The sequence below is a fragment of the Lepisosteus platostomus genome, chromosome 4 (genome assembly GCF_059453375.1).
Source record: "Lepisosteus platostomus isolate fLepPlt1 chromosome 4, fLepPlt1.hap1, whole genome shotgun sequence".
Taxonomy (NCBI): Eukaryota; Metazoa; Chordata; class Actinopteri; order Semionotiformes; family Lepisosteidae; genus Lepisosteus; species Lepisosteus platostomus.
Window position 1 is genome coordinate 7,102,198 of NC_142614.1, and position 27,270 is coordinate 7,129,467.

The 27,270-nt window shown below is 55.4% G+C and overlaps 1 protein-coding gene across 1 annotated transcript; it reads left to right on the plus strand.

Annotated features, from left to right (window-relative positions):
- The first annotated feature begins 1,282 nt into the window (after positions 1-1,282).
- Positions 1,283-27,270, plus strand: LOC148672313 (uncharacterized). The gene is made up of 5 exons (XM_088627247.1): positions 1,283-1,290; positions 17,539-18,511; positions 18,671-20,626; positions 23,789-24,808; positions 27,169-27,270. The coding sequence occupies exons 1-5, from the start codon at positions 1,283-1,285 to the stop codon at positions 27,268-27,270; spliced, it is 4,059 nt and encodes a 1,352-aa protein (XP_088483373.1).

Below are 27,270 nucleotides of genomic sequence, written 5' to 3' on the forward strand. Positions count from 1 at the left end.
TGAAGAAGGCTCCATGAAAGAAACGTTGTGTTTTCTTTTTTCTTTTTTTTCAGCATGGAATAAACCTATTACTTGTTCTTTTACTATAAAAAAAGGCAAGTCAGTATGTCACTGAAAATGATAGTCTTCACTTCTATCCTACCCACTGAAGTTGATATCTAACTCGTTCTGTGCACGACAACCATATTGTTATCATTTCTGGTGTCTGTTTTTCAATGACAACCATCGCATGTACACCTTGTCGAGATTAATCGGTCCATTGTTTTGGTACGATTTTATTCTCACAAGCATGTCTAAATGTAACACTACCAGGCGGTTTCGAGACTTTGTTTTTATAATGTTTCACGAGGAATGACAGCAGCCGAAAGCTTGGGAGAAATTAGAATTGTTTATTGTGATGTGGAGATTTGGCGTAACCCGCTTGGCTGAGGGCCGACCTCCCGGCCTTTGGACGGGGAGGATAGGACCCCCAAAAGAACCAAGCGGGACCCCCAGTCACCAGTGCAGCAAAACAAAAACAAAAGATTATTGGGCCAATTCAGCTGAGGAGAGAAAGTGCCTGCTTGAGGATACCGGGGTTAGTTTTAATGTATGCATGGTAAGCCTCGGAGGATCAATGGCCGAGTTGCTTGATGAGATACTGGGATATGCCTTGGCGAGCGCATCCGGAGGATGCGGCCCCTGATCTAGGAGTGCCCGGAGAATTGTTTAGGAGGGTATCATGATATGGCCCTTCTCATTTGCGAACAGAGGGACAGTAGGCGAAGCTCCGGCAGAGGTGCGAAGATGTGCATAATGGGATAGAGGCTCGTAAGGGCTTATGTAGGAACAGAGTTTGAAATAATAGATGAGAGTGGCGGATCCGAGTTGGTTGGTTTTGCTTTTCTTGAGATAGAAGGTCAGTGTCTCGGAAGATAAGATGGAGATGTTTGATAAGCAGGGTTGAGAAGAAGGATCGAAGGATGTGGAATTAGCGGTAATTTCGGAGCACCTTAGGGAGATAAAGAAGGCTAACAAGAATAAAGATTCAAGAGGGCGGTCGACCCAGGGTGAGTGGTAACCTGACCTGACAACGTAGATGCAGGATTCAAGGATGTCTGAGGTAAGTGGTGCGCGTAGGTTCGGAAGTGGTTTTTCAAGCCACCGAAAGCCTTTAAGGAGAGTAATTTGAGGGTAGATAAGGCATGGACAGATCGTGCCGAAAAGGAGTGGATGCCGCACAGGTATACTTTGGTGGTGGATGCTCGTACCTTGAGTGAGTTTCTACGATAGCAAACGAAGGATGATACGGTGAGAATATCGAAAGAACTGAATTTTATGTTCGCGGAGAGGTGGAAGGATTGGAAGCCCTGCCAGGCAGTGCAGTAAGAATTGAGAGTTCGAGGGGTGATCCCTAAGAGGATAGTTTGCTGGGCCAGCTGGAGATAGCGATGGAAAGGATGATTCGGAGGAACGTGAGTTCCGAATAGGGAGGTACTGTGCAGGGGTTCGGTCTTGCATCTGGTGCCGAGTTCCTGAATTGAAAGCGAGAGAGAGAGTCAGCTATCTCATTAAGGTGGCCTGGAATGTGAGCAACTGCGCGGATGAATTGATGTGAGAGAAATCCATTTAAGGCGGCAGAGGAATTTCATGATGGATTGGGATGAAGACCTTCCTTTGTTGATTATATGAACTACTGCATGGATGGCAAAATGGATGAGGATGGTTTTTGTTTCCTATTGTGGCCACAAAGAGAAGCAGCAACGACAATTGGAAATAGTTCTAACAAGGCCGATGACTGGTTGGTGAGAGGGATTGGAGAGAAATCAGGAGGCCAAGGGGCCGCAAACCATTGGCCTTTGTAATAGCCTCCGAAACCGAGGGGGCTGCGTCTGTGAAAAGCTGGATATCCTCAGTGTCAGAGAGGAGGTAATCGTAGAAGAGAGATATGCCATTCCAGTTGGCCAAGAGAAGCTGCCAAAGCCTGAGCTCGGATTTACAGTTGGCTGAAGGGCTTATGTGGTGGTAAAGAGAGGGCACGGAAGAGGCAAGGTCGAGAAGGTAGACCGTCCTTGGGGAATGATATGCATGGCGTAATTGAGGTGGCCGGGCGGAGAGAGAAGTTCCCTCTTTGTGCAAAATTTGGCAGAAGAATAGATAGAGGAGAGGGTGATGTTTGATATGTGGTGTGTAGACCAGCCATTTACTTCCCACCTGCTCTTCATGGGGTTCATTAACCTCCCTCTGCTCGTTAGTAGCTTTACACCCTTCATTGGTGAATCGTTTAGACACAGCCAATGGATAGCTTTGGTAGCCATACCCATCTCAAGATTTGGAACCAAATTCAATCTTGGATTGCCTTCTGGGTGAGCTATGAGCGATGGGGTTAATGTCACATACTCCTCTACTGAGAAGAGTGGAATCAAGTGGGTTGGGAATTGTGCCATGGCTAGACTGGCTACAGTGGCACTAAACTCCCTTAACAGGTCTTGTGTCAACATTCTGGCCTGTTGCACACAAGCATAAACCTACTGTATAACACCGACAATCATGTCCACTGTTTGGGGAATAAGGTTTAACCCTGTTGCATAGGAAGTTGCCTGTAGGGTTTTCCCTAAGCTTTCCAACTTTTGCTGTTGTTAATACAGTCTGTCACTACCCTTTGGCATTTCTGACACCTGCCTTCTTGGGGCAGTCAGGGTGAGAGTGCCAGTAGCACACAAACCTACCAGAAATAGCAAACGCACAACAGTGGTGGCAGCAATCAGTCCTCCCAAAAGTCTTTTTGGGTGGCTGATCCCAGTCATCTCCTTCTGAGTGACTGCTGCCTTTCTAAGCTGGTGCAGTGTGTACATGGTGTCTTTCTCAGTATGCCATGTGGCATCTTGGGCACCAACATCCTGGAAATCTGGGGAAATCTGACGCAGCTGCTGATGCCGCTCCTCCTTTTCCAGGGCATCTGCTTTTTCGATTTGTTCATGCCTGTGCTCTAGGAACCCTGCAGGGGGTGGTGCAGCGGTGGAGCATGCCTGACCCTCGGCTGAGTGGTCATCTGGAGCACCTGATTGATCTGGGATTGTTATCCCATTCTCACTGTTCAGGTCCACCCTGCACACTTCCTGATTGAGGAATCCCTCTATCGGCATGTTTACAATCGTTCGCTGGGCGTGGGTGTAGGACACCTGCTCGCTCCCCCCTTCCCTCGCAAGGGGTTCAGGGAGTTGCCCCAGCAGTGGGATAGCTAGTTCACTGTCTTTGAACTCACTATCACTCACCAGGCCCATGTCAGTGCAGGCGGGGATTTTGACACCCCTCTTTGCGATGCCCTGCACTGGCAGGCGGGTGGCTTGACCATCCAGCTCCAGTCTGGCTGAACCACTGTTGGTCAGACTCAGACTGACAGACTGAGCTGGTGGCTGTAAGAAAACCGGCTCAGCTTTCATTCCCTGTCCCTTCTGGGGGACTGGGTGTGTTGGCAACCCTGCCGTTGAGGCAGGAACAATCAGGTCAGTCTCACTCACTACCTGGTAGTTGTGAGAAATAATGTTACTGTACCTGACTGCAGGTTCCCTGGGTCACAGCAGAGGGAATCGGGTATGTCCACAGTGCAGTAGTCTCAGCGTCCAGCTGGACCTCCTGTCTAACCTGTGAATGTTGCACCAGGGGCACTTGGCGGTGGCCCTGTGACAGCTGCTCAAGCAGATCCTCACTAATAGAGGACCTCTCAGGGCTAAGGGTGAGGGCTACATCACCAACCTGCTCTCCTACCATCTGGATCCCTTCCACCACTGCAGGGTGGTGGTCCTGACCCCTCTTGGGTGCCAGGGTACACAGGGAAAGCTCCTTTTCATCGCCAGGTGGGGAGATCTGCTCCTCTTTAGGGATGTAAAAGGGGTGTGCTTTACCTGGTGGATCAGGCGGCTGCTTGGAGCACCGCTCCTGTGGCAGGGAGGCTGTTGGGACCTCGGCCGGGACACGACTTCCCTGTATATTCGGGGAACAAGAAAATATTTGTATTTCTTGTCCAGAGGGAACAGAAGGAATCTCCACATAGGCTTCTGTGTTCGGTGGGCACTGTGTGAACACAGTCTGCCTCTTGGCCCCCCTTTCCTTCTGTACAGAAGGCTTAGGAGCCTTGACCTGTTTCCACACTTTGCCTTTCTGGTGATCCACCAAAGGTTCCTCTCTGAGTCGCATGCCCTTTTCTTTTTCTACCCGTTTGAGCTTGCCGTGTGACATCAAACACCTCTCAACCTCAGTGTCAATCAGTGTCTCACTGTGTAAGACATCTCCCATGGCAGCCTTGAGGTAAAAGCTTCCTGCTTTTCCTCTGTGTTTTACTGCCTGCTCTGTGACTTCAGGGGTGGAGTCAGCACTCACTTGGGAGTGGCTGACCTCATCCAGGCAGGAACCCTTCCGCTCAATCAGATAGACTGAGGGAGGGAGAGGGGGCGGGTCTCCGCCTCCTCCAGTGGAGAGTATCAGCTCATTCACGCTTCTTGCAGCCTTGGGGAGTGGTTGTCCCTGTCCTAATAAAGCTTGTTCAAGCCTGGCAAGGCGGGCGGCTACTGAATCCTTTTGTTCAGCCTTTTCTAGCCCTTTCCCTCCCCCGGTGTTCTCATGGCACTTAGGACGCTGGGTGCGGTCCTGTGTGCCTGCTTTGGAACGGGGCTTAGCCAGCTCAGGAGCCTGTGCTCCTTCGAGCAGGAGGGAGTTAACCCTGCTGGCTCTGATGGCGAACACAGTCACTTTAACAGCTTTTTTGCTCAGAGCGACTTTGGACATCATACTCCCAGGCTTTCTGCACGAATCTCTTAATATCAGTCATTTTCATGGTCTGTGCATCTGTATGCGTTAAGATCATCTTTCTGACTGACGGGTGGAGATTCGCAATGAATAAACCCTTGAAATGTGTGTTCTCTTCGCAACCCTCATCATTTCGCCCTGCAAAATAAGTTCGACTAAGTCTCTCGTAATATTCGCGAGGGGACTCTGCTCTCTCGTGCTTAATGTTAAGGGCGGCGGCTATCGCGGCAGTTGGGTCAATAAACGTACTGTATTCCTCGATAAGTGCTTGACACAGCTCCTCAAAATCATTACAGACTTTTTTCATCTGCCTAGCCATCCACTCATGTACAGCTCTGCTGGTAGTTTTCCTGACCAGAAACACTTTCTCCTGTTCTGTGGCGTTTGGCAGGTACTGCAGGTTATACCTGAGGTCCTGAATATAACTCTCGATATTATTCTCTGACACTGCGGGGTCAAATCTCTCTATGTCCTTCGCTAGCTCTCTCAGAGAATGGAGATTTATTCTAGCTTCTCCGCTGACGGAGATATGGAAGAGATCGTGGTCAGACCTGTCGCTGCTAGAGAGAGTGCTTAATAGCGACTCAAATTCAGACCTTTTAGCAACCATCGTTAAACTTAAAGAGTATTACTTTTAAGTACGAAATCACAGTTTTACCACAGAAAACCACAAGATCAAGTATGCAATCAACCTGGTAGATTGCAAAAGATCACAAAACAATCAAGCACTGCTGAAAGAGCAAGGGGAACTTTTTTCCTTTCGGCTTTCAGCACACTGTATTGTCGTGTATGAAACCCGCGGCGTTTTATATTGAATTATTCCGCTTGGTTGATTCATTTCAGTCTTGCCACGTCCAGCCAGGGACGTCAAATATGTAATCATAGCCGGCCCAGGGACGCCAAATATGTAACGTTGCCATAGCCAAATTAAATGTAATGTAGCTCTCTGAAGGCACCAGTTCTGTAGGGTTTGGGCATTTACTGGAACAATTATTAATTGTAGCAGTAAATCACAAAATTGATTCTTTTGATGGCTTTAGAATCCAACCATGCGATATAACTCAAACAACGCACACACACAGCTGTAATGCATTGAAGTTGAATACTCATCCAATCTCTGGGGATTCAGATCTCCTGCGGGCTCAAAGAAACAGTTGCAGGCTGTTGCTGTCCAATCCGCGCTCTCTGGCTGTGTGCCAGGCTGTGCTGTGCGGCTTGCGACGGTGCGCTGCAGATGCTCACTGACAGGCTAGTTAGTGTTGGCTTTAACTAGCAAAGTTTGTGCACAGGAGAAAAGATGACTGTGGGTCCCAGAAAGTCAGGAAGAGGACCGGTTCGTTCCTGACTAAGAGCTAGTTCTGAATAGTGATTCAGCTGTCCACAGTTCCGACCTGTTCACGAGGCCTGCTGCTGATGCTAACCTCGGGTGGATCCTCTGGTTACTCTCTGGCAACCTCCGCTCTAGACTCTTAGAACAAAGGAAAGTTCTGGCACTCAGACACACTGGCCGTTCCGTGGTTGTCCGGGCTGAGTCTCAGGATGGTCAGGAGGCGCGCTGCGAGAATGTCCTGCCCTTGGGAGCCTTCTGCTCCTGGGCCGTCCTGCCCTGGAATTCTCCTTTGAATTCCCTTTAGAAAAGTCCACAGAATTCTCCTGAATCCCTTCTGAATCTCTCAGGCTCTCTGTGTTGCCTGTTTTTACCTGGAGGAACTTCAGCTCGTTGATTGGCTGAAAGTTCCATGGGCATCAGAGTCCCACGTGGGTTACTCAGCCCTACCAGTCCCTGATTGGTTGATCAAGGTGAGATATGAGTCACTTACTCCTGACACTTAGGAATGCAGTCCAGATGTCCATCTGGCACTCCCTAGACAGATAGGCGCCAATGGATGACCATGGATCATGATAGCCAGGCTTAGCTAAGTGCATCCCCCTTTGGGAGCTGTCCTAGGAAACCTTAAATCAGCCTGCATGAATAGTTTCTCTGTGGCTGCACCACAGAGATGAACAGAGAAATGGGGCCTCATTTGGGAAAGCTCAGAACACTTAATTCTTTCTTATTAATAAGCCTCGCCGCTACAGATATTTATGGAGACCAGTTGCTTACGTCAGGATTAGTGAGAATTGCAGCAGCTGTGTCGAATGAGCGCGGCTGCCTTCATTCCTCCCGAACTTTCATTAAAAACTCCATTCATCAGATTGAATCCGCGTTCGCAATCTGCGCTTGATGCAAGTACGGTGGCGGTTCAAACATTTATACTATTGTCTCTCTACGTAACGCCTCACAATGAGGCTACACATTATAAACAGTAATGAGGAAAGCATAAAATAGTGCGCTAACTTATGTCAAAGACAGTAAATAAGTTAGACTAGAGCCACAACCGTAGATACACGTGAAGGTCAACATTAACGGGAAAATGCCAACATCCACAGTCAATTTGTTTTTTCTGCGCAAAAAAATTCCCTGAGTTTGGTGCGTGGCCGCGCGGTTTAGAAGTAACAGTGGTCACGACCATCCTGTTATTTCTTCTGTAAAAAAACAACTGGGCTGCTCTGGACAAGCGCAAACTCGTCATGTTCACAGATTGTGCCCCGTCCATTAGAAACCTTTCCTCCGATTACGATCTGGACAGTAGCACCACGTCACCAAAACTCTTTACTGAACTTTACCTATCAAAGGTATATGTTATGTTCTTATCGGCGGTCATTAACCACACAGCTTTTTAATGATGAACGTACACTTTATTAACACAGTACTCTACGACTCTTACAACACTAACTCTGTAACTGCCTAACCAACTGCCCCTCAATCTCTACTCTCTATATAATATTTCCATATTCATGTACCTCATCATCTGTGCAGTAGGACAACCTGTAATGATCACACTCTACTAATATCCTTTCAGTATACAATAAACAAGTCCTGGGCTTCCACTAAACTTCCACATCTCCTGAGCCCTGAGCCCGCTGAGCTGTTGAGCCTCTCCTTGTGTTTATCGGACTTCATTCGCGCTCCGAATAACATGCAAGAAAGTTAAAATGGGGGAAAAAATGCTGCTTGTTTTGCATTCACCTCCCACATTTATTTAGGACTGTGCTTCAGACAAGCAGGGAAAAGAGAAATCCAACTTTTCCGCCTTCTAACTAACCTGTTTAATCGAAACACACCTAAGAAACTTTTACTCTCTCCGAAGTTCATCATCTGTGGCTATTCAGCATACTTTTGCATATGGTGACAGAAGCACCGTCACTGCAAACTCCAGGGATCATCTGTTCTGCATTTTTCCTGTTTGTTTCTTCTTTCGGCATTCTTTCTCAGTCCGTATCTGTTTTCCTTGATTCTGCTTCCTCCTCTTCTCTTTATTATCATGTCTAAACTCACTCCTCCGAATCTCAAGCCCCGTGCTGCATTCTTTCCTTCATTTTCTTTACTCCTGCCTTTTCTCCTGTGCTCTCTTCTGCTTTCATTCCCCGCCATCCAGTTCATCCCAAAGCTCCTCCCTCGCTGTCCCTGCAGCCACTGATGCCATCTCTTCGGGAGTGGGTCTGTCTGGGGTTCCTACCTCTGGCTCGGTCAGCAATTGTCCTATAACTTGCATCCCTTGTCTTTTTCATGTCTCTATCCCGGGCGTCAGATTTGGCCCCGGTCCATTCATTCCTCTCATCCTCTGCTGCTACTACTGCCATTTCCTCGGCCCCAGGTCCTATCTCCGGCTCAGTGGGCAGCTGTCCTATGACTCATTTCCCTGTCTTGTTTGTGTCCCTATCCCCAGCGTCCAATTTGGCCTTAGGTTTGTCCTTTTGGTCCTCTGCTGCTACAGATACCATCTCCACAGCCCAGAGTCTGTCCAGCATCCTACTTCTGGCTCAGTCAGCAGCTGTCCTTTGTCTTTATCTTTGTCTTGTTTGTGTCTCTATCCACAGCATCCAGGTTGGCCCCAGGTTCATTCCTTTCATGCCATCTTCTCAGTCCCAGTTTCTCTTTCGCTTCACTTAGTAGACATACAGATAAGTTCAAAGCCATGTCTGCTTCTGGGTCAATGCAGCATCTTCTCAGTTACAGCATTGCAGCTGGAGTCCATACTCAATAAAATGGCTTGCTGCCTGGAGTGCACCCGTTTGGCTGGGACCCCCAGAGGTTTATTTTCTCCTGATGGGAGTTTTTGTTTTCCTCTCCAGTATGTCCACGTGGGCACTGTGAATGGTCAATAATTAATTCACTCCTATTTCAGAGGCTGTCAGAAACCCAACAGTTAGTTCCTTATACTTAACTCTTCGTGCAATACCAATAGTTCACATGCCAAGAGGTTTACGTGCCTCAGCCTCTGCTCTGAGCCAACCGCTCTGTTCTGGCCCGTCCATTTGCCTGGGAGGCTACCGTCAGTGGTTAAAGAAGGCCAAGACCTTGCCCTGGATGGCAGCTCACATCCTGGGTCATTTCAATAATATCGCTGATGTCTTTTTCTTGTTTCCAAAGTTACAGATCTTAGCCTAACTATGATCTATTATTATCTTAAAAGATACATTTCTTTGCTTATATACAATGGAGAGATAGTGCATTGACCTATTATTATGCAAACACAGCAAAGACAACTAGAGGCCAACATAAGCATCTAACATTTGCAAATGTCTACAGCTGAAAATAGATAATTGTACAATAAAAACTGAAGAATTTGAAATGCAAATTCTCAAATGGGTATAATTAATGTTTTTGGGCATAAAAACAGCTTGCATGGATCTAGTGGTAACTGAGTTAGAAATCATTTAGAGCATGATTGATCATTTAACTTAGTTGGAAAGGAGTGTGGGATTAAGTCTGGTAAAGATCCTAAATATTTCAGGAGCTGCCACAACCACACCTGCGGCCACACTAACAACCAGCACGGCGGCTGACAAGACAACAACTTATGACGGTCCCACAACCAGCACGGCAGCTAAAACAACCACAACAGCAGCTGCAAAGACAACCAGCACGGCGGCTAACACGACGACAACTGCGGCCGGACCGACAACCAGCACGGTGTCTGACACAACCACAACTGCGAATGGACCGACAACCAGCAAGGCAGCTGACACGACCACATCTGCAAACAGACCGACAACCAGCACGGCGGCTGACACGACTACAAGTTCGGCCACACTGACAACAAGCACAGTGGCTGACACAACGACAACTGTGGATGGACGGACAACCAGCACGGTGGCTGACACGACCACAACTACGAACGGACCGACAACCAGCACGGTGGCTGACACGACCACAACTACGAACGGACCGACAACCAGCACGGTGGCTGACACGACCACAACTACGAACGGACCGACATCCAGCACGGTGGCTGACACGACCACACCTGCGGCTACACTGACAACCAGCACGGCGGCAGACACAACCACAACTACGAACGGACCGACAACCAGCACGGCGGCTGACACGACCACAACTACGAACGGACCGACAACCAGCACGGTGGCTGACATGACCACAACTTCGAACGGACCGACAACCAGCACGGCGGCTGACACGACCACAACTGCAGCTGCACTGACATCCAGTACGGCGGCTGACACAACCACACCTACGGCTACACTGACAACCAGCACGGCGGCTGACACGACCACAACTGCAGCTGCACTGACAACCAGCACGGTGGCTGACACGACCACAACTACGAACGGACCCACATCAAGCACAGTGGCTGACACGACCACAACTGCAGCTGCACTGACATCCAGTACGGCGGCTGACACAACCACACCTACGGCTACACTGACAACCAGCACGGCGGCTGACACGACCACAACTGCAGCTGCACTGACAACCAGCACGGTGGCTGACACGACCACAACTACGAACGGACCCACATCAAGCACAGTGGCTGACACGACCACAACTGCAGCTGCACTGACATCCAGTACGGCGGCTGACACGACCACACCTGCGGCTACACTGACAACCAGCACGGCGGCTGACACAACCACAACTACGAACGGACCGACAACCAGCACGGCGGCTGACACGACCACAACATCGGCTACACAGACAACCAGCACGGCGGCTGACACGACCACAACTACGAACGGACCGACAACCAGCACGGTGGATGACACGACCACAACTACGAACGGACCGACAACCAGCACGGTGGCTGACACGACCACAACTACGAACGGACCGACATCCAGCACGGCGGCTGACACGACCACACCTGCGGCTACACTGACAACCAGCACGGCGGCTGACACGACCACAACTACGAACGGACCGACAACCAGCATGGTGGCTGACACGACCACAACTACGAACGGACCGACAACCAGCACGGTGGCTGACACGACCACAACTACGAACGGACCGACAACCAGCACGGTGGCTGACACGACCACAACTACGAACGGACCGACAACCAGCACGGTGGCTGACACGACCACAACTACGAACGGACCGACAACCAGCACGGTGGCTGACACGACCACAACTACGAACGGACCGACAACCAGCACGGTGGCTGACACGACCACAACTTCGAACGGACCGACAACCAGCACGGCGGCTGACAAGACCACACCTGCAGCTACACTGACAACCAGCACGGTGGCTGACACGACCACAACTACGAACGGACCGACAACCAGCACGGTGGCTGACACGACCACAACTACGAACGGACCGACAACCAGCACGGTGGCTGACACGACCACAACTTCGGCCGCACTGACATCCAGCACGGCGGCTGACACGACCACACCTGCAGCTACACTGACAACCAGCACGGTGGCTGACACGACCACAACTACGAACGGACCGACAACCAGCACGGTGGCTGACACGACCACACCTGCAGCTACACTGACAACCAGCATGGTGGCTGAGACAACCACAACTACGAACGGACCAACAACCAGCACGGTGGCTGACACGACCACAACTTCGGCCGCACTGACATCCAGCACAGCGGCTGACACGACCACAACTACGAACGGACCGACAACCAGCACGGTGGCTGACACGACCACAACTACAAACGGACCGACAACCAGCACGGTGGCTGACACGACCACAACTACGAACGGACCGACAACCAGCACGGCGGCTGACACGACCACAACTACAAACGGACCGACAACCAGCACGGTGGCTGACACGACCACAACTACAAACGGACCGACAACCAGCACGGTGGCTGACACGACCACAACTACGAACGGACCGACAACCAGCACGGTGGCTGACACGACCACAACTTCGGCCGCACTGACATCCAGCACGGTGGCTGACACGACCACAACTACAAACGGACCGACAACCAGCACGGCGGCTGACACGACCACAACTACGAACGGACCGACAACCAGCACGGTGGCTGAAACTACCACAACTGCAGCCCTACTGACATCCAGTACGGCGGCTGACACAACCACACCTACGGCTACACTGACAACCAGCACGGCGGCTGACACGACCACAACTGCAGCTGCACTGATAACCAGCACGGTGGCTGACACGACCACAACTACGAACGGACCCACATCAAGCACAGTGGCTGACACGACCACAACTGCAGCTGCACTGACATCCAGCACGGCGGCTGACACGACCACACCTGCGGCTACACTGACAACCAGCACGGCGGCTGACACAACCACAACTACGAACGGACCGACAACCAGCACGGCGGCTGACACGACCACAACTACGAACGGACCGACAACCAGCACGGTGGATGACACGACCACAACTACGAACGGACCGACAACCAGCACGGTGGCTGACACGACCACAACTACGAACGGACCGACATCCAGCACGGCGGCTGACACGACCACACCTGCGGCTACACTGACAACCAGCACGGCGGCTGACACAACCACAACTACGAACGGACCGACAACCAGCACGGCGGCTGACACGACCACAACATCGGCGACACTGACAACCAGCACGGCGGCTGACACGACCACAACTACGAACGGACCGACAACCAGCACGGTGGCTGACACGACCACAACTTCGGCCGCACTGACATCCAGCACGGTGGCTGACACGACCACAACTACGAACGGACCGACAACCAGCACGGTGGCTGACACGACCACAACTACGAACGGACCGACAACCAGCACGGTGGCTGACACGACCACAACTACGAACGGACCGACAACCAGCACGGTGGCTGACACGACCACAACTACGAACGGACCAACAACCAGCACGGTGGCTGACACGACCACAACTTCGAACGGACCGACAACCAGCACGGCGGCTGACAAGACCACACCTGCAGCTACACTGACAACCAGCACGGTGGCTGACACGACCACAACTACGAACGGACCGACAACCAGCACGGTGGCTGACACGACCACAACTACGAACGGACCGACAACCAGCACGGTGGCTGACACGACCACAACTACGAACGGACCGACAACCAGCACGGTGGCTGACACGACCACAACTTCGAACGGACCGACAACCAGCACGGCGGCTGACAAGACCACACCTGCAGCTACACTGACAACCAGCATGGTGGCTGAGACGACCACACCTGCAGCTACACTGACAACCAGCACGGTGGCTGACACGACCACAACTTCGGCCGCACTGACATCCAGCACAGCGGCTGACACGACCACAACTACGAACGGACCGACATCCAGCACGGCGGCTGACACGACCACACCTGCGGCTACACTGACAACCAGCACGGCGGCTGACACGACCACAACTACGAACGGACCGACAACCAGCACGGTGGCTGACACGACCACAACTACGAACGGACCGACAACCAGCACGGTGGCTGACACGACCACAACTACGAACGGACCGACAACCAGCACGGTGGCTGACACGACCACAACTACGAACGGACCGACAACCAGCACGGTGGCTGACACGACCACAACTACGAACGGACCGACAACCAGCACGGTGGCTGACACGACCACAACTACGAACGGACCGACAACCAGCACGGTGGCTGACACGACCACAACTTCGAACGGACCGACAACCAGCACGGCGGCTGACAAGACCACACCTGCAGCTACACTGACAACCAGCACGGTGGCTGACACGACCACAACTACGAACGGACCGACAACCAGCACGGTGGCTGACACGACCACAACTACGAACGGACCGACAACCAGCACGGTGGCTGACACGACCACAACTTCGGCCGCACTGACATCCAGCACGGCGGCTGACACGACCACACCTGCAGCTACACTGACAACCAGCACGGTGGCTGACACGACCACAACTACGAACGGACCGACAACCAGCACGGTGGCTGACACGACCACACCTGCAGCTACACTGACAACCAGCATGGTGGCTGAGACAACCACAACTACGAACGGACCAACAACCAGCACGGTGGCTGACACGACCACAACTTCGGCCACACTGACATCCAGCACGGCGGCTGACACGACCACAACTACGAACGGACCGACAACCAGCACGGTGGCTGACACGACCACAACTTCGAACGGACCGACAACCAGCACGGCGGCTGACACGACCACAACTGCAGCCCTACTGACATCCAGTACGGCGGCTGACACAACCACACCTACGGCTACACTGACAACCAGCACGGCGGCTGACACGACCACAACTGCAGCTGCACTGACAACCAGCACGGTGGCTGACACGACCACAACTACGAACGGACCCACATCAAGCACAGTGGCTGACACGACCACAACTGCAGCTGCACTGACATCCAGTACGGCGGCTGACACAACCACACCTACGGCTACACTGACAACCAGCACGGCGGCTGACACGACCACAACTGCAGCTGCACTGACAACCAGCACGGTGGCTGACACGACCACAACTACGAACGGACCCACATCAAGCACAGTGGCTGACACGACCACAACTGCAGCTGCACTGACATCCAGCACGGCGGCTGACACGACCACACCTGCGGCTACACTGACAACCAGCACGGCGGCTGACACAACCACAACTACGAACGGACCGACAACCAGCACGGCGGCTGACACGACCACAACATCGGCTACACAGACAACCAGCACGGCGGCTGACACGACCACAACTACGAACGGACCGACAACCAGCACGGTGGATGACACGACCACAACTACGAACGGACCGACAACCAGCACGGTGGCTGACACGACCACAACTACGAACGGACCGACATCCAGCACGGCGGCTGACACGACCACACCTGCGGCTACACTGACAACCAGCACGGCGGCTGACACGACCACAACTACGAACGGACCAACAACCAGCACGGTGGCTGACACGACCACAACTACGAACGGACCGACAACCAGCACGGTGGCTGACACGACCACAACTACGAACGGACCGACAACCAGCACGGTGGCTGACACGACCACAACTACGAACGGACCGACAACCAGCACGGTGGCTGACACGACCACAACTACGAACGGACCGACAACCAGCACGGTGGCTGACACGACCACAACTACGAACGGACCGACAACCAGCACGGTGGCTGACACGACCACAACTTCGAACGGACCGACAACCAGCACGGCGGCTGACAAGACCACACCTGCAGCTACACTGACAACCAGCACGGTGGCTGACACGACCACAACTACGAACGGACCGACAACCAGCACGGTGGCTGACACGACCACAACTACGAACGGACCGACAACCAGCACGGTGGCTGACACGACCACACCTGCAGCTACACTGACAACCAGCATGGTGGCTGAGACAACCACAACTACGAACGGACCAACAACCAGCACGGTGGCTGACACGACCACAACTTCGGCCGCACTGACATCCAGCACAGCGGCTGACACGACCACAACTGCAGCTACACTGACAACCAGCACGGCGGCTGACACGACCACAACTTCGGCCGCACTGACATCCAGCACGGTGGCTGACACGACCACAACTACGAACGGACCGACAACCAGCACGGCGGCTGACACGACCACAACTACAAACGGACCGACAACCAGCACGGTGGCTGACACGACCACAACTACAAACGGACCGACAACCAGCACGGTGGCTGACACGACCACAACTACGAACGGACCGACAACCAGCACGGTGGCTGACACGACCACAACTTCGGCCGCACTGACATCCAGCACGGTGGCTGACACGACCACAACTTCGAATGGACCGACAACCAGCACGGCGGCTGACACGACCACACCTGCAGCTACACTGACAACCAGCACGGTGGCTGACACGACCACAACTACGAACGGACCGACAACCAGCACGGCGGCTGACACGACCACAACTGCAACCCTACTGACATCCAGTACGGCGGCTGACACAACCACACCTACGGCTACACTGACAACCAGCACGGTGGCTGACACGACCACAACTACGAACGGACCGACAACCAGCACGGTGGCTGAAACGACCACAACTGCAGCCCTACTGACATCCAGTACGGCGGCTGACACAACCACACCTACGGCTACACTGACAACCAGCACGGCGGCTGACACGACCACAACTGCAGCTGCACTGATAACCAGCACGGTGGCTGACACGACCACAACTACGAACGGACCCACATCAAGCACAGTGGCTGACACGACCACAACTGCAGCTGCACTGACATCCAGCACGGCGGCTGACACGACCACACCTGCGGCTACACTGACAACCAGCACGGCGGCTGACACAACCACAACTACGAACGGACCGACAACCAGCACGGCGGCTGACACGACCACAACTACGAACGGACCGACAACCAGCACGGTGGATGACACGACCACAACTACGAACGGACCGACAACCAGCACGGTGGCTGACACGACCACAACTACGAACGGACCGACATCCAGCACGGCGGCTGACACGACCACACCTGCGGCTACACTGACAACCAGCACGGCGGCTGACACAACCACAACTACGAACGGACCGACAACCAGCACGGCGGCTGACACGACCACAACATCGGCGACACTGACAACCAGCACGGCGGCTGACACGACCACAACTACGAACGGACCGACAACCAGCACGGTGGCTGACACGACCACAACTACGAACGGACCGACAACCAGCACGGTGGCTGACACGACCACAACTACGAACGGACCGACAACCAGCACGGTGGCTGACACGACCACAACTACGAACGGACCAACAACCAGCACGGTGGCTGACACGACCACAACTTCGAACGGACCGACAACCAGCACGGCGGCTGACAAGACCACACCTGCAGCTACACTGACAACCAGCACGGTGGCTGACACGACCACAACTACGAACGGACCGACAACCAGCACGGTGGCTGACACGACCACAACTACGAACGGACCGACAACCAGCACGGTGGCTGACACGACCACAACTACGAACGGACCGACAACCAGCACGGTGGCTGACACGACCACAACTTCGAACGGACCGACAACCAGCACGGCTGCTGACAAGACCACACCTGCAGCTACACTGACAACCAGCATGGTGGCTGAGACGACCACACCTGCAGCTACACTGACAACCAGCACGGTGGCTGACACGACCACAACTTCGGCCGCACTGACATCCAGCACAGCGGCTGACACGACCACAACTACGAACAGACCGACATCCAGCACGGCGGCTGACACGACCACACCTGCGGCTACACTGACAACCAGCACGGCGGCTGACACGACCACAACTACGAACGGACGGACAACCAGCACGGTGGCTGACACGACCACAACTTCGAACGGACCGACAACCAGCACGGCGGCTGACAAGACCACACCTGCAGCTACACTGACAACCAGCACGGTGGCTGACACGACCACAACTACGAACGGACCGACAACCAGCACGGTGGCTGACACGACCACAACTACGAACGGACCGACAACCAGCACGGTGGCTGACACGACCACAACTACGAACGGACCGACAACCAGCACGGTGGCTGACACGACCACAACTTCGAACGGACCGACAACCAGCACGGCGGCTGACAAGACCACACCTGCAGCTACACTGACAACCAGCATGGTGGCTGAGACAACCACACCTGCAGCTACACTGACAACCAGCACGGTGGCTGACACGACCACAACTTCGGCCGCACTGACATCCAGCACAGCGGCTGACACGACCACAACTACGAACGGACCGACATCCAGCACGGCGGCTGACACGACCACACCTGCGGCTACACTGACAACCAGCACGGCGGCTGACACGACCACAACTACGAACGGACCGACAACCAGCACGGTGGCTGACACGACCACAACTACGAACGGACCGACAACCAGCACGGTGGCTGACACGACCACAACTACGAACGGACCGACAACCAGCACGGTGGCTGACACGACCACAACTACGAACGGACCGACAACCAGCACGGTGGCTGACACGACCACAACTACGAACGGACCGACAACCAGCACGGTGGCTGACACGACCACAACTACGAACGGACCGACAACCAGCACGGTGGCTGACACGACCACAACTTCGAACGGACCGACAACCAGCACGGCGGCTGACAAGACCACACCTGCAGCTACACTGACAACCAGCACGGTGGCTGACACGACCACAACTACGAACGGACCGACAACCAGCACGGTGGCTGACACGACCACAACTACGAACGGACCGACAACCAGCACGGTGGCTGACACGACCACAACTTCGGCCGCACTGACATCCAGCACGGCGGCTGACACGACCACACCTGCAGCTACACTGACAACCAGCACGGTGGCTGACACGACCACAACTACGAACGGACCGACAACCAGCACGGTGGCTGACACGACCACACCTGCAGCTACACTGACAACCAGCATGGTGGCTGAGACAACCACAACTACGAACGGACCAACAACCAGCACGGTGGCTGACACGACCACAACTTCGGCCGCACTGACATCCAGCACAGCGGCTGACACGACCACAACTGCAGCTACACTGACAACCAGCACGGCGGCTGACACGACCACAACTTCGGCCGCACTGACATCCAGCACGGTGGCTGACACGACCACAACTACGAACGGACCGACAACCAGCACGGCGGCTGACACGACCACAACTACAAACGGACCGACAACCAGCACGGTGGCTGACACGACCACAACTACAAACGGACCGACAACCAGCACGGTGGCTGACACGACCACAACTACGAACGGACCGACAACCAGCACGGTGGCTGACACGACCACAACTTCGGCCGCACTGACATCCAGCACGGTGGCTGACACGACCACACCTGCAGCTACACTGACAACCAGCACGGCGGCTGACACGACCACACCTGCAGCTACACTGACAACCAGCACGGTGGCTGACACGACCACAACTACGAACGGACCGACAACCAGCACGGCGGCTGACACGACCACAACTGCAACCCTACTGACATCCAGTACGGCGGCTGACACAACCACACCTGCGGCTACACTGACAACCAGCACGGCGGCTGACACGACCACAACTGCAGCTGCACTGATAACCAGCACGGTGGCTGACACGACCACAACTACGAACGGACCCACATCAAGCACAGTGGCTGACACGACCACAACTGCAGCTGCACTGACATCCAGCACGGCGGCTGACACGACCACACCTGCGGCTACACTGACAACCAGCACGGCGGCTGACACAACCACAACTACGAACGGACCGACAACCAGCACGGCGGCTGACACGACCACAACTACGAACGGACCGACAACCAGCACGGTGGATGACACGACCACAACTACGAACGGACCGACAACCAGCACGGTGGCTGACACGACCACAACTACGAACGGACAGACATCCAGCACGGCAGCTGACACGACCACACCTGCGGCTACACTGACAACCAGCACGGCGGCTGACACAACCACAACTACGAACGGACCGACAACCAGCACGGCGGCTGACACGACCACAACATCGGCGACACTGACAACCAGCACGGCGGCTGACACGACCACAACTACGAACGGACCGACAACCAGCACGGTGGCTGACACGACCACAACTTCGGCCGCACTGACATCCAGCACGGTGGCTGACACGACCACAACTACGAACGGACCGACAACCAGCACGGTGGCTGACACGACCACAACTACGAACGGACCGACAACCAGCACGGTGGCTGACACGACCACAACTACGAACGGACCGACAACCAGCACGGTGGCTGACACGACCACAACTACGAACGGACCAACAACCAGCACGGTGGCTGACACGACCACAACTTCGAACGGACCGACAACCAGCACGGCGGCTGACAAGACCACACCTGCAGCTACACTGACAACCAGCACGGTGGCTGACACGACCACAACTACGAACGGACCGACAACCAGCACGGTGGCTGACACGACCACAACTACGAACGGACCGACAACCAGCACGGTGGCTGACACGACCACAACTACGAACGGACCGACAACCAGCACGGCGGCTGACAAGACCACACCTGCAGCTACACTGACAACCAGCACGGTGGCTGACACGACCACAACTACGAACGGACCGACAACCAGCACGGCGGATGACACGACCACAACTACGAACGGACCGACAACCAGCACGGTGGCTGACACGACCACAACTTCGAACGGACCGACAACCAGCACGGCGGCTGACAAGACCACACCTGCAGCTACACTGACAACCAGCATGGTGGCTGAGACGACCACACCTGCAGCTACACTGACAACCAGCACGGTGGCTGACACGACCACAACTTCGGCCGCACTGACATCCAGCACAGCGGCTGACACGACCACAACTGCAGCTACACTGACAACCAGCACGGCGGCTGACACGACCACAACTGCAGCTACACTGACAACCAGCACGGTGGCTGACACGACCACAACTACGAACGGACCGACAACCAGCACGGCGGCTGACACGACCACAACTACAAACGGACCGACAACCAGCACGGCGGCTGACACGACCACAACTGCAGCTGCACTGACATCCAGCACGGCGGCTGACACGACCACACCTGCGGCTACACTGACAACCAGCACGGTGGCTGACACGACCACAACTACGAACGGACCGACAACCAGCACGGTGGCTGACACGACCACAACTACGAACGGACCGACAACCAGCACGGCGGCTGATACGACCACAACTACGAACGGACCAACAACCAACACGGCGGCTGACACAACCACACATGCGTCAGTACTGACAACCAGCACGGCGGCTGACATGACCACAACTTCGGCCGCACTGACATCCAGCACGGCGGCTGACACGACCACAACTACGAACGGACCGACAACCAGCACGGCGGCTGACACGACCACAACTGCAGCTACACTGACAACCAGCACGGCGGCTGACACGACCACAACTACGAACGGACCGACAACCAGCACGGCGGCTGAAACGACCACACCTGCGGCTACACCGACAACCAGCATGGTGGCTGACACGACCACACCTGCAGCTACACTGACAACCAGCATGGTGGCTGAGACGACCACAACTACGAACGGACCAACAACCAACACGGCGGCTGACACAACCACACATGCGTCAGTACTGACAACCAGCACGGCGGCTGACATGACCACACCTGCAGCTACACTGACAACCAGCACGGTGGCTGACAAGACCACAACTACAAATGGACCGACAACCAGCACGGTGGCTGACACGACAACAACTACGAACGGACCGACAACCAGCACGGCGGCTGACACGACCACAACTACAAACGGACCGACAACCAGCACGGTGGCTGACACAACCACAACTGCAGCTGCACTGACATCCAGCACGGCGGCTGACACGACCACACCTGCAGCTACACTGACAACCAGCACGGTGGCTGACACGACCACAACTACGAACAGACCAACAACCAGCACGGTGGCTGACACGACCACAAATACGAACGGACCGACAACCAGCACGGTTGCTGACACAATCACAACATCGGCTACACTAACAACCAGCACGGCGGCTGACACGACTACGCCTGCAGCTACACTGACAACCAGCACGGTGGCTGACACGACCACAACTTCGGCCGCACTGACATCCAGCACGGTGGCTGACACGACCACAACTACGAACGGACCGACAACCAGTACGGTGGCTGACACGACCACAACTGCAGCAACACTGACAACCAGCACGGTGGCTGACACGACCACAACTATGAACGGACCGACAACCAGCACGGTGGCAACAACGACCACAACCACGAACGGACCGACAACCAGCACGGCGGCTGACACGACCACAACTGTAGCCCTACTGACATCCAGTACGGCGGCTGACACAACCACACCTGCGGCTACACTGACAACCAGCACGGTGGCTGACACGACCACAACTACGAACGGACCGACAACCAGCACGACGGCTGACACGACCACAACTACGAACGGACCAACAACCAACACGGCGGCTGACACAACCACAACTGCAGCTACACTGACAACCAGCATGGTGGCTGAGAAGACCACAACTACGAACGGACCAACAACCAACACTGCGGCTGACACAACCACACATGCGTCAGTACTGACAACCAGCACGGCGGCTGACATGACCACACCTGCGGCTACACTGACAACCAGCACGGTGGCTGACAAGACCACAACTACAAACGGACCGACAACCAGCACGGTGGCTGCCACGACCACAACTTCGGCCGCACTGACATCCAGCACGGCGGCTGACACGACCACACCTGCAGCTACACTGACAACCAGCACGGTGGCTGACACGACCACAACTACGAACGGACCGACAACCAGCACGGCGGCTGACACAATCACAACATCGGCTACACTGACAACCAGCACGGCGGCTGACACGACTACACCTGCAGAAACACTGACAACCAGCACGGTGGCTGACACGACCACAACTTCGGCCGCACTGACATCCAGCACGGTGGCTGACACGACCACAACTACGAACGGACCGACAACCAGCACAGCGGCTGACACGACCACAACTACGAACGGACCAACAACCAACACGGCGGCTGACGCAACCACAACTGCAGCTACACTGACAACCAGCACAGGGGCTGACACGACCACAACTTCGGCCGCACTGACATCCAGCACGTTGGCTGACACGACCACAACTACGAATGGACCGACAACCAGCACGGTTGCTGACACAATCACAACATCGGCTACACTGACAACCAGCACGGCGGCTGACACGACCACACCTGCAGCTACACTGACATCCAGCACTGTGGCTGACACGACCACAACTTCGAACGGACCGACAACCAGCACGGCGGCTGACACAACCACACCTGCAGCTACACTGACAACCAGCACGGTGGCTGACATGACCACAACTGCAGCTACACTGACAACCAGCACGGTGGCTGACATGACCACAACTGCAGCTACACTGACAACCAGCACGGTGGCTGACACGACCACAACTACGAACGGACCGACAACAAGCACGATGGCTGACACGACCACAACTACGAACGGACCGACAACCAGCACGGTTGCTGACACAATCACAACATCGGCTACACTGACAACCAGCACGGCGGCCGACACGACTACACCTGCAGAAACACTGACAACCAGCACGGTGGCTGACACGACCACAACTTCGGCCGCACTGACATCCAGCACGGCGGCTGACACGACCACACCTGCGGCTACACTGACAACCAGCACGGTGGCTGACACGACCACAACTACGAACGGACCGACAACCAGCACGGCGGCTGACACGACCACAACTACAAACGGACCGACAACCAGCACGGTGGCTGACACAACCATAACTTCGGCCGCAGTGACATCCAGCACGGCGGCTGACATGACCACAATTACGAACGGACCGACAACCAGCACGGTGGCTGCCACGACCACAACTGCAGCTGCACTGACATCCAGCACGGCGGCTGACACGACCACAACTACGAACGGACCGACAACCAGCACGGCGGCTGACACGACCACAACTACAAACGGACCGACAACCAGCACGGCGGCTGACACGACCACAACTGCAGCTGCACTGACATCCAGCACTGCGGCTGACACGACCACACCTGCAGCTACACTTACAACCAGCATGGTGGCTGATACGACCACAACTACGAACGGACCGACAACCAGCACGGTGGCTGACACGACCACAACTACGAACGGACCGACAACTAGCACGGCGGCTGACACGACCACAACTACAAACGGACCGACAACCAGCACGGCGGCTGACACGACCACAACTGCAGCTGCACTGACATCCAGCACGGTGGCTGACACGACCACAACTACGAACGGAACGACAACCAGCACGGCGGCTGACACGACCACAACTACAAACGGACCGACAACCAGCACGGCGGCTGACACGACCACAACTACAAACGGACCGACAACCAGCACGGCGGCTGACACGACCACAACTGCAGCTACACTTACAACCAGCACGGCGGCTGACATGACCACACCTGCGGCTACACTGACAACCAGCACGGTGGCTGACAAGACCACAACTACAAACGGACCGACAACCAGCACGGTGGCTGACACAACCATAACTTCGGCCGCACTGACATCCAGCACGGCGGCTGACATGACCACAACTACGAACGGACCGACAACCAGCACGGTGGCTGCCACGACCACAACTGCAGCTGCACTGACATCCAGCACGGCGGCTGACACGACCACAACTACGAACGGACCGACAACCAGCACGGCGGCTGACACGACCACAACTACAAACGGACCGACAACCAGCACGGCGGCTGACACGACCACAACTGCAGCTGCACTGACATCCAGCACTGCGGCTGACACGACCACACCTGCAGCTACACTTACAACCAGCACGGTGGCTGATACGACCACAACTACGAACGGACCGACAACTAGCACGGTGGCTGACACGACCACAACTACGAACGGACCGACAACTAGCACGGCGGCTGACACGACCACAACTACAAACGGACCGACAACCAGCACGGCGGCTGACACGACCACAACTGCAGCTGCACTGACATCCAGCACTGCGGCTGACACGACCACAACTGCAGCTGCACTGACATCCAGCACGGCGGCTGACACGACCACACCTGCGGCTACACTGACAACCAGCACGGTGGCTGACACGACCACAACTTCGGCCGCACTGACATCCAGCACGGTGGCTGACACGACAACAACTACGAACGGACCGACAACCAGCACGGCGGCTGACACGACCACAACTACAAACGGACCGACAACCAGCACGGCGGCTGACACGACCACAACTACAAACGGACCGACAACCAGCACGGCGGCTGACACGACCACAACTGCAGCTACACTTACAACCAGCACGGTGGCTGACACAACCACAACTGCAGCTGCACTGACATCCAGCACGGCGGCTGACACGACCACAACTATGAACGGACCGACAACCAGCACGGCGGCTGACACGACCACAACTTCGGCCGCACTGACATCCAGCACGGCGGCTGACACGACCACAACTACGAACGGACCGACAACCAGCACGGCGGCTGACACGACCACAACTACAAACGGACCGACAACCAGCACGGCGGCTGACACGACCACAACTGCAGCTACACTTACAACCAGCACGGTGGCTGATACGACCACAACTACGAACGGACCGACAACCAGCACGGTGGCTGACACGACCACAACTTCGGCCGCACTGATATCCAGCACGGCGGCTGACACGAACACACCTGCTGCTACACTGACATCCAGCACGGCGGCTGACACGACCACAACTGCAGCTACACTGACAACCAGCACGGTGGCTGACACGACCACAACTACGAACGGACCGACAACCAGCACGGTGGCTGACACGACCACACCTGCAGCTACACTGACAACCAGCATGGTGGCTGAGACAACCACAACTACGAACGGACCAACAACCAGCACGGCGGCTGACACGACGACAACTACGAATGGACCGACAACCAGCACGGTTGCTGACACAATCACAACATCGGCTACACTAACAACCAGCACGGCGGCTGACACGACTACGCCTGCAGCTACACTGACAACCAGCACGGTGGCTGACACGACCACAACTTCGGCCGCACTGACATCCAGCACGGTGGCTGACACGACCACAACTACGAACGGACCGACAACCAGTACGGTGGCTGACACGACCACAACTGCAGCAACACTGACAACCAGCACGGTGGCTGACACGACCACAACTATGAACGGACCGACAACCAGCACGGTGGCTGACACGACCACAACCACGAACGGACCAACAACCAACACGGCGGCTGACACAACCACACCTGCGTCAGTATTGACATCCAGCACGGCGGCTGACACGACCACAACTACGAACGGACCGACAACCAGCACGGCGGCTGACACGACCACAACTGTAGCCCTACTGACATCCAGTACGGCGGCTGACACAACCACACCTGCGGCTACACTGACAACCAGCACGGTGGCTGACACGACCACAACTACGAACGGACCGACAACCAGCACGACGGCTGACACGACCACAACTACGAACGGACCAACAACCAACACTGCGGCTGACACAACCACACATGCGTCAGTACTGACAACCAGCACGGCGGCTGACATGACCACACCTGCGGCTACACTGACAACCAGCACGGTGGCTGACAAGACCACAACTACAAACGGACCGACAACCAGCACGGTGGCTGACACAACCATAACTTCGGCCGCACTGACATCCAGCACGGCGGCTGACATGACCACAACTACGAACGGACCGACAACCAGCACGGTGGCTGCCACGACCACAACTTCGGCCGCACTGACATCCAGCACGGCGGCTGACACGACCACAACTACGAACGGACCGACAACCAGCACGGCGGCTGACACGACCACAACTGCAGCTGCACTGACATCCAGCACGGCGGCTGACACGACCACAACTACGAACGGACCGACAACCAGCACGGCGGCTGACACGACCACAACTACAAACGGACCGACAACCAGCACGGCGGCTGACACGACCACAACTGCAGCTGCACTGACATCCAGCACTGCGGCTGACACGACCACACCTGCAGCTACACTTACAACCAGCACGGTGGCTGATACGACCACAACTACGAACGGACCGACAACCAGCACGGTGGCTGACACGACGACAACTACGAACGGACCGACAACCAGCACGGTGGCTGACACGACCACAACTGCAGCTGCACTGACATCCAGCACGGCGGCTGACACGACCACACCTGCGGCTACACTGACAACCAGCACGGTGGCTGACACGACCACAACTTCGGCCGCACTGATATCCAGCACGGCGGCTGACACGACCACACCTGCTGCTACACTGACATCCAGCACGGCGGCTTACATGACCACAACTACGAACGGACCGACAACCAGCACGGTGGCTGCCACGACCACAACTTCGGCCGCACTGACATCCAGTACGGCGGCTGA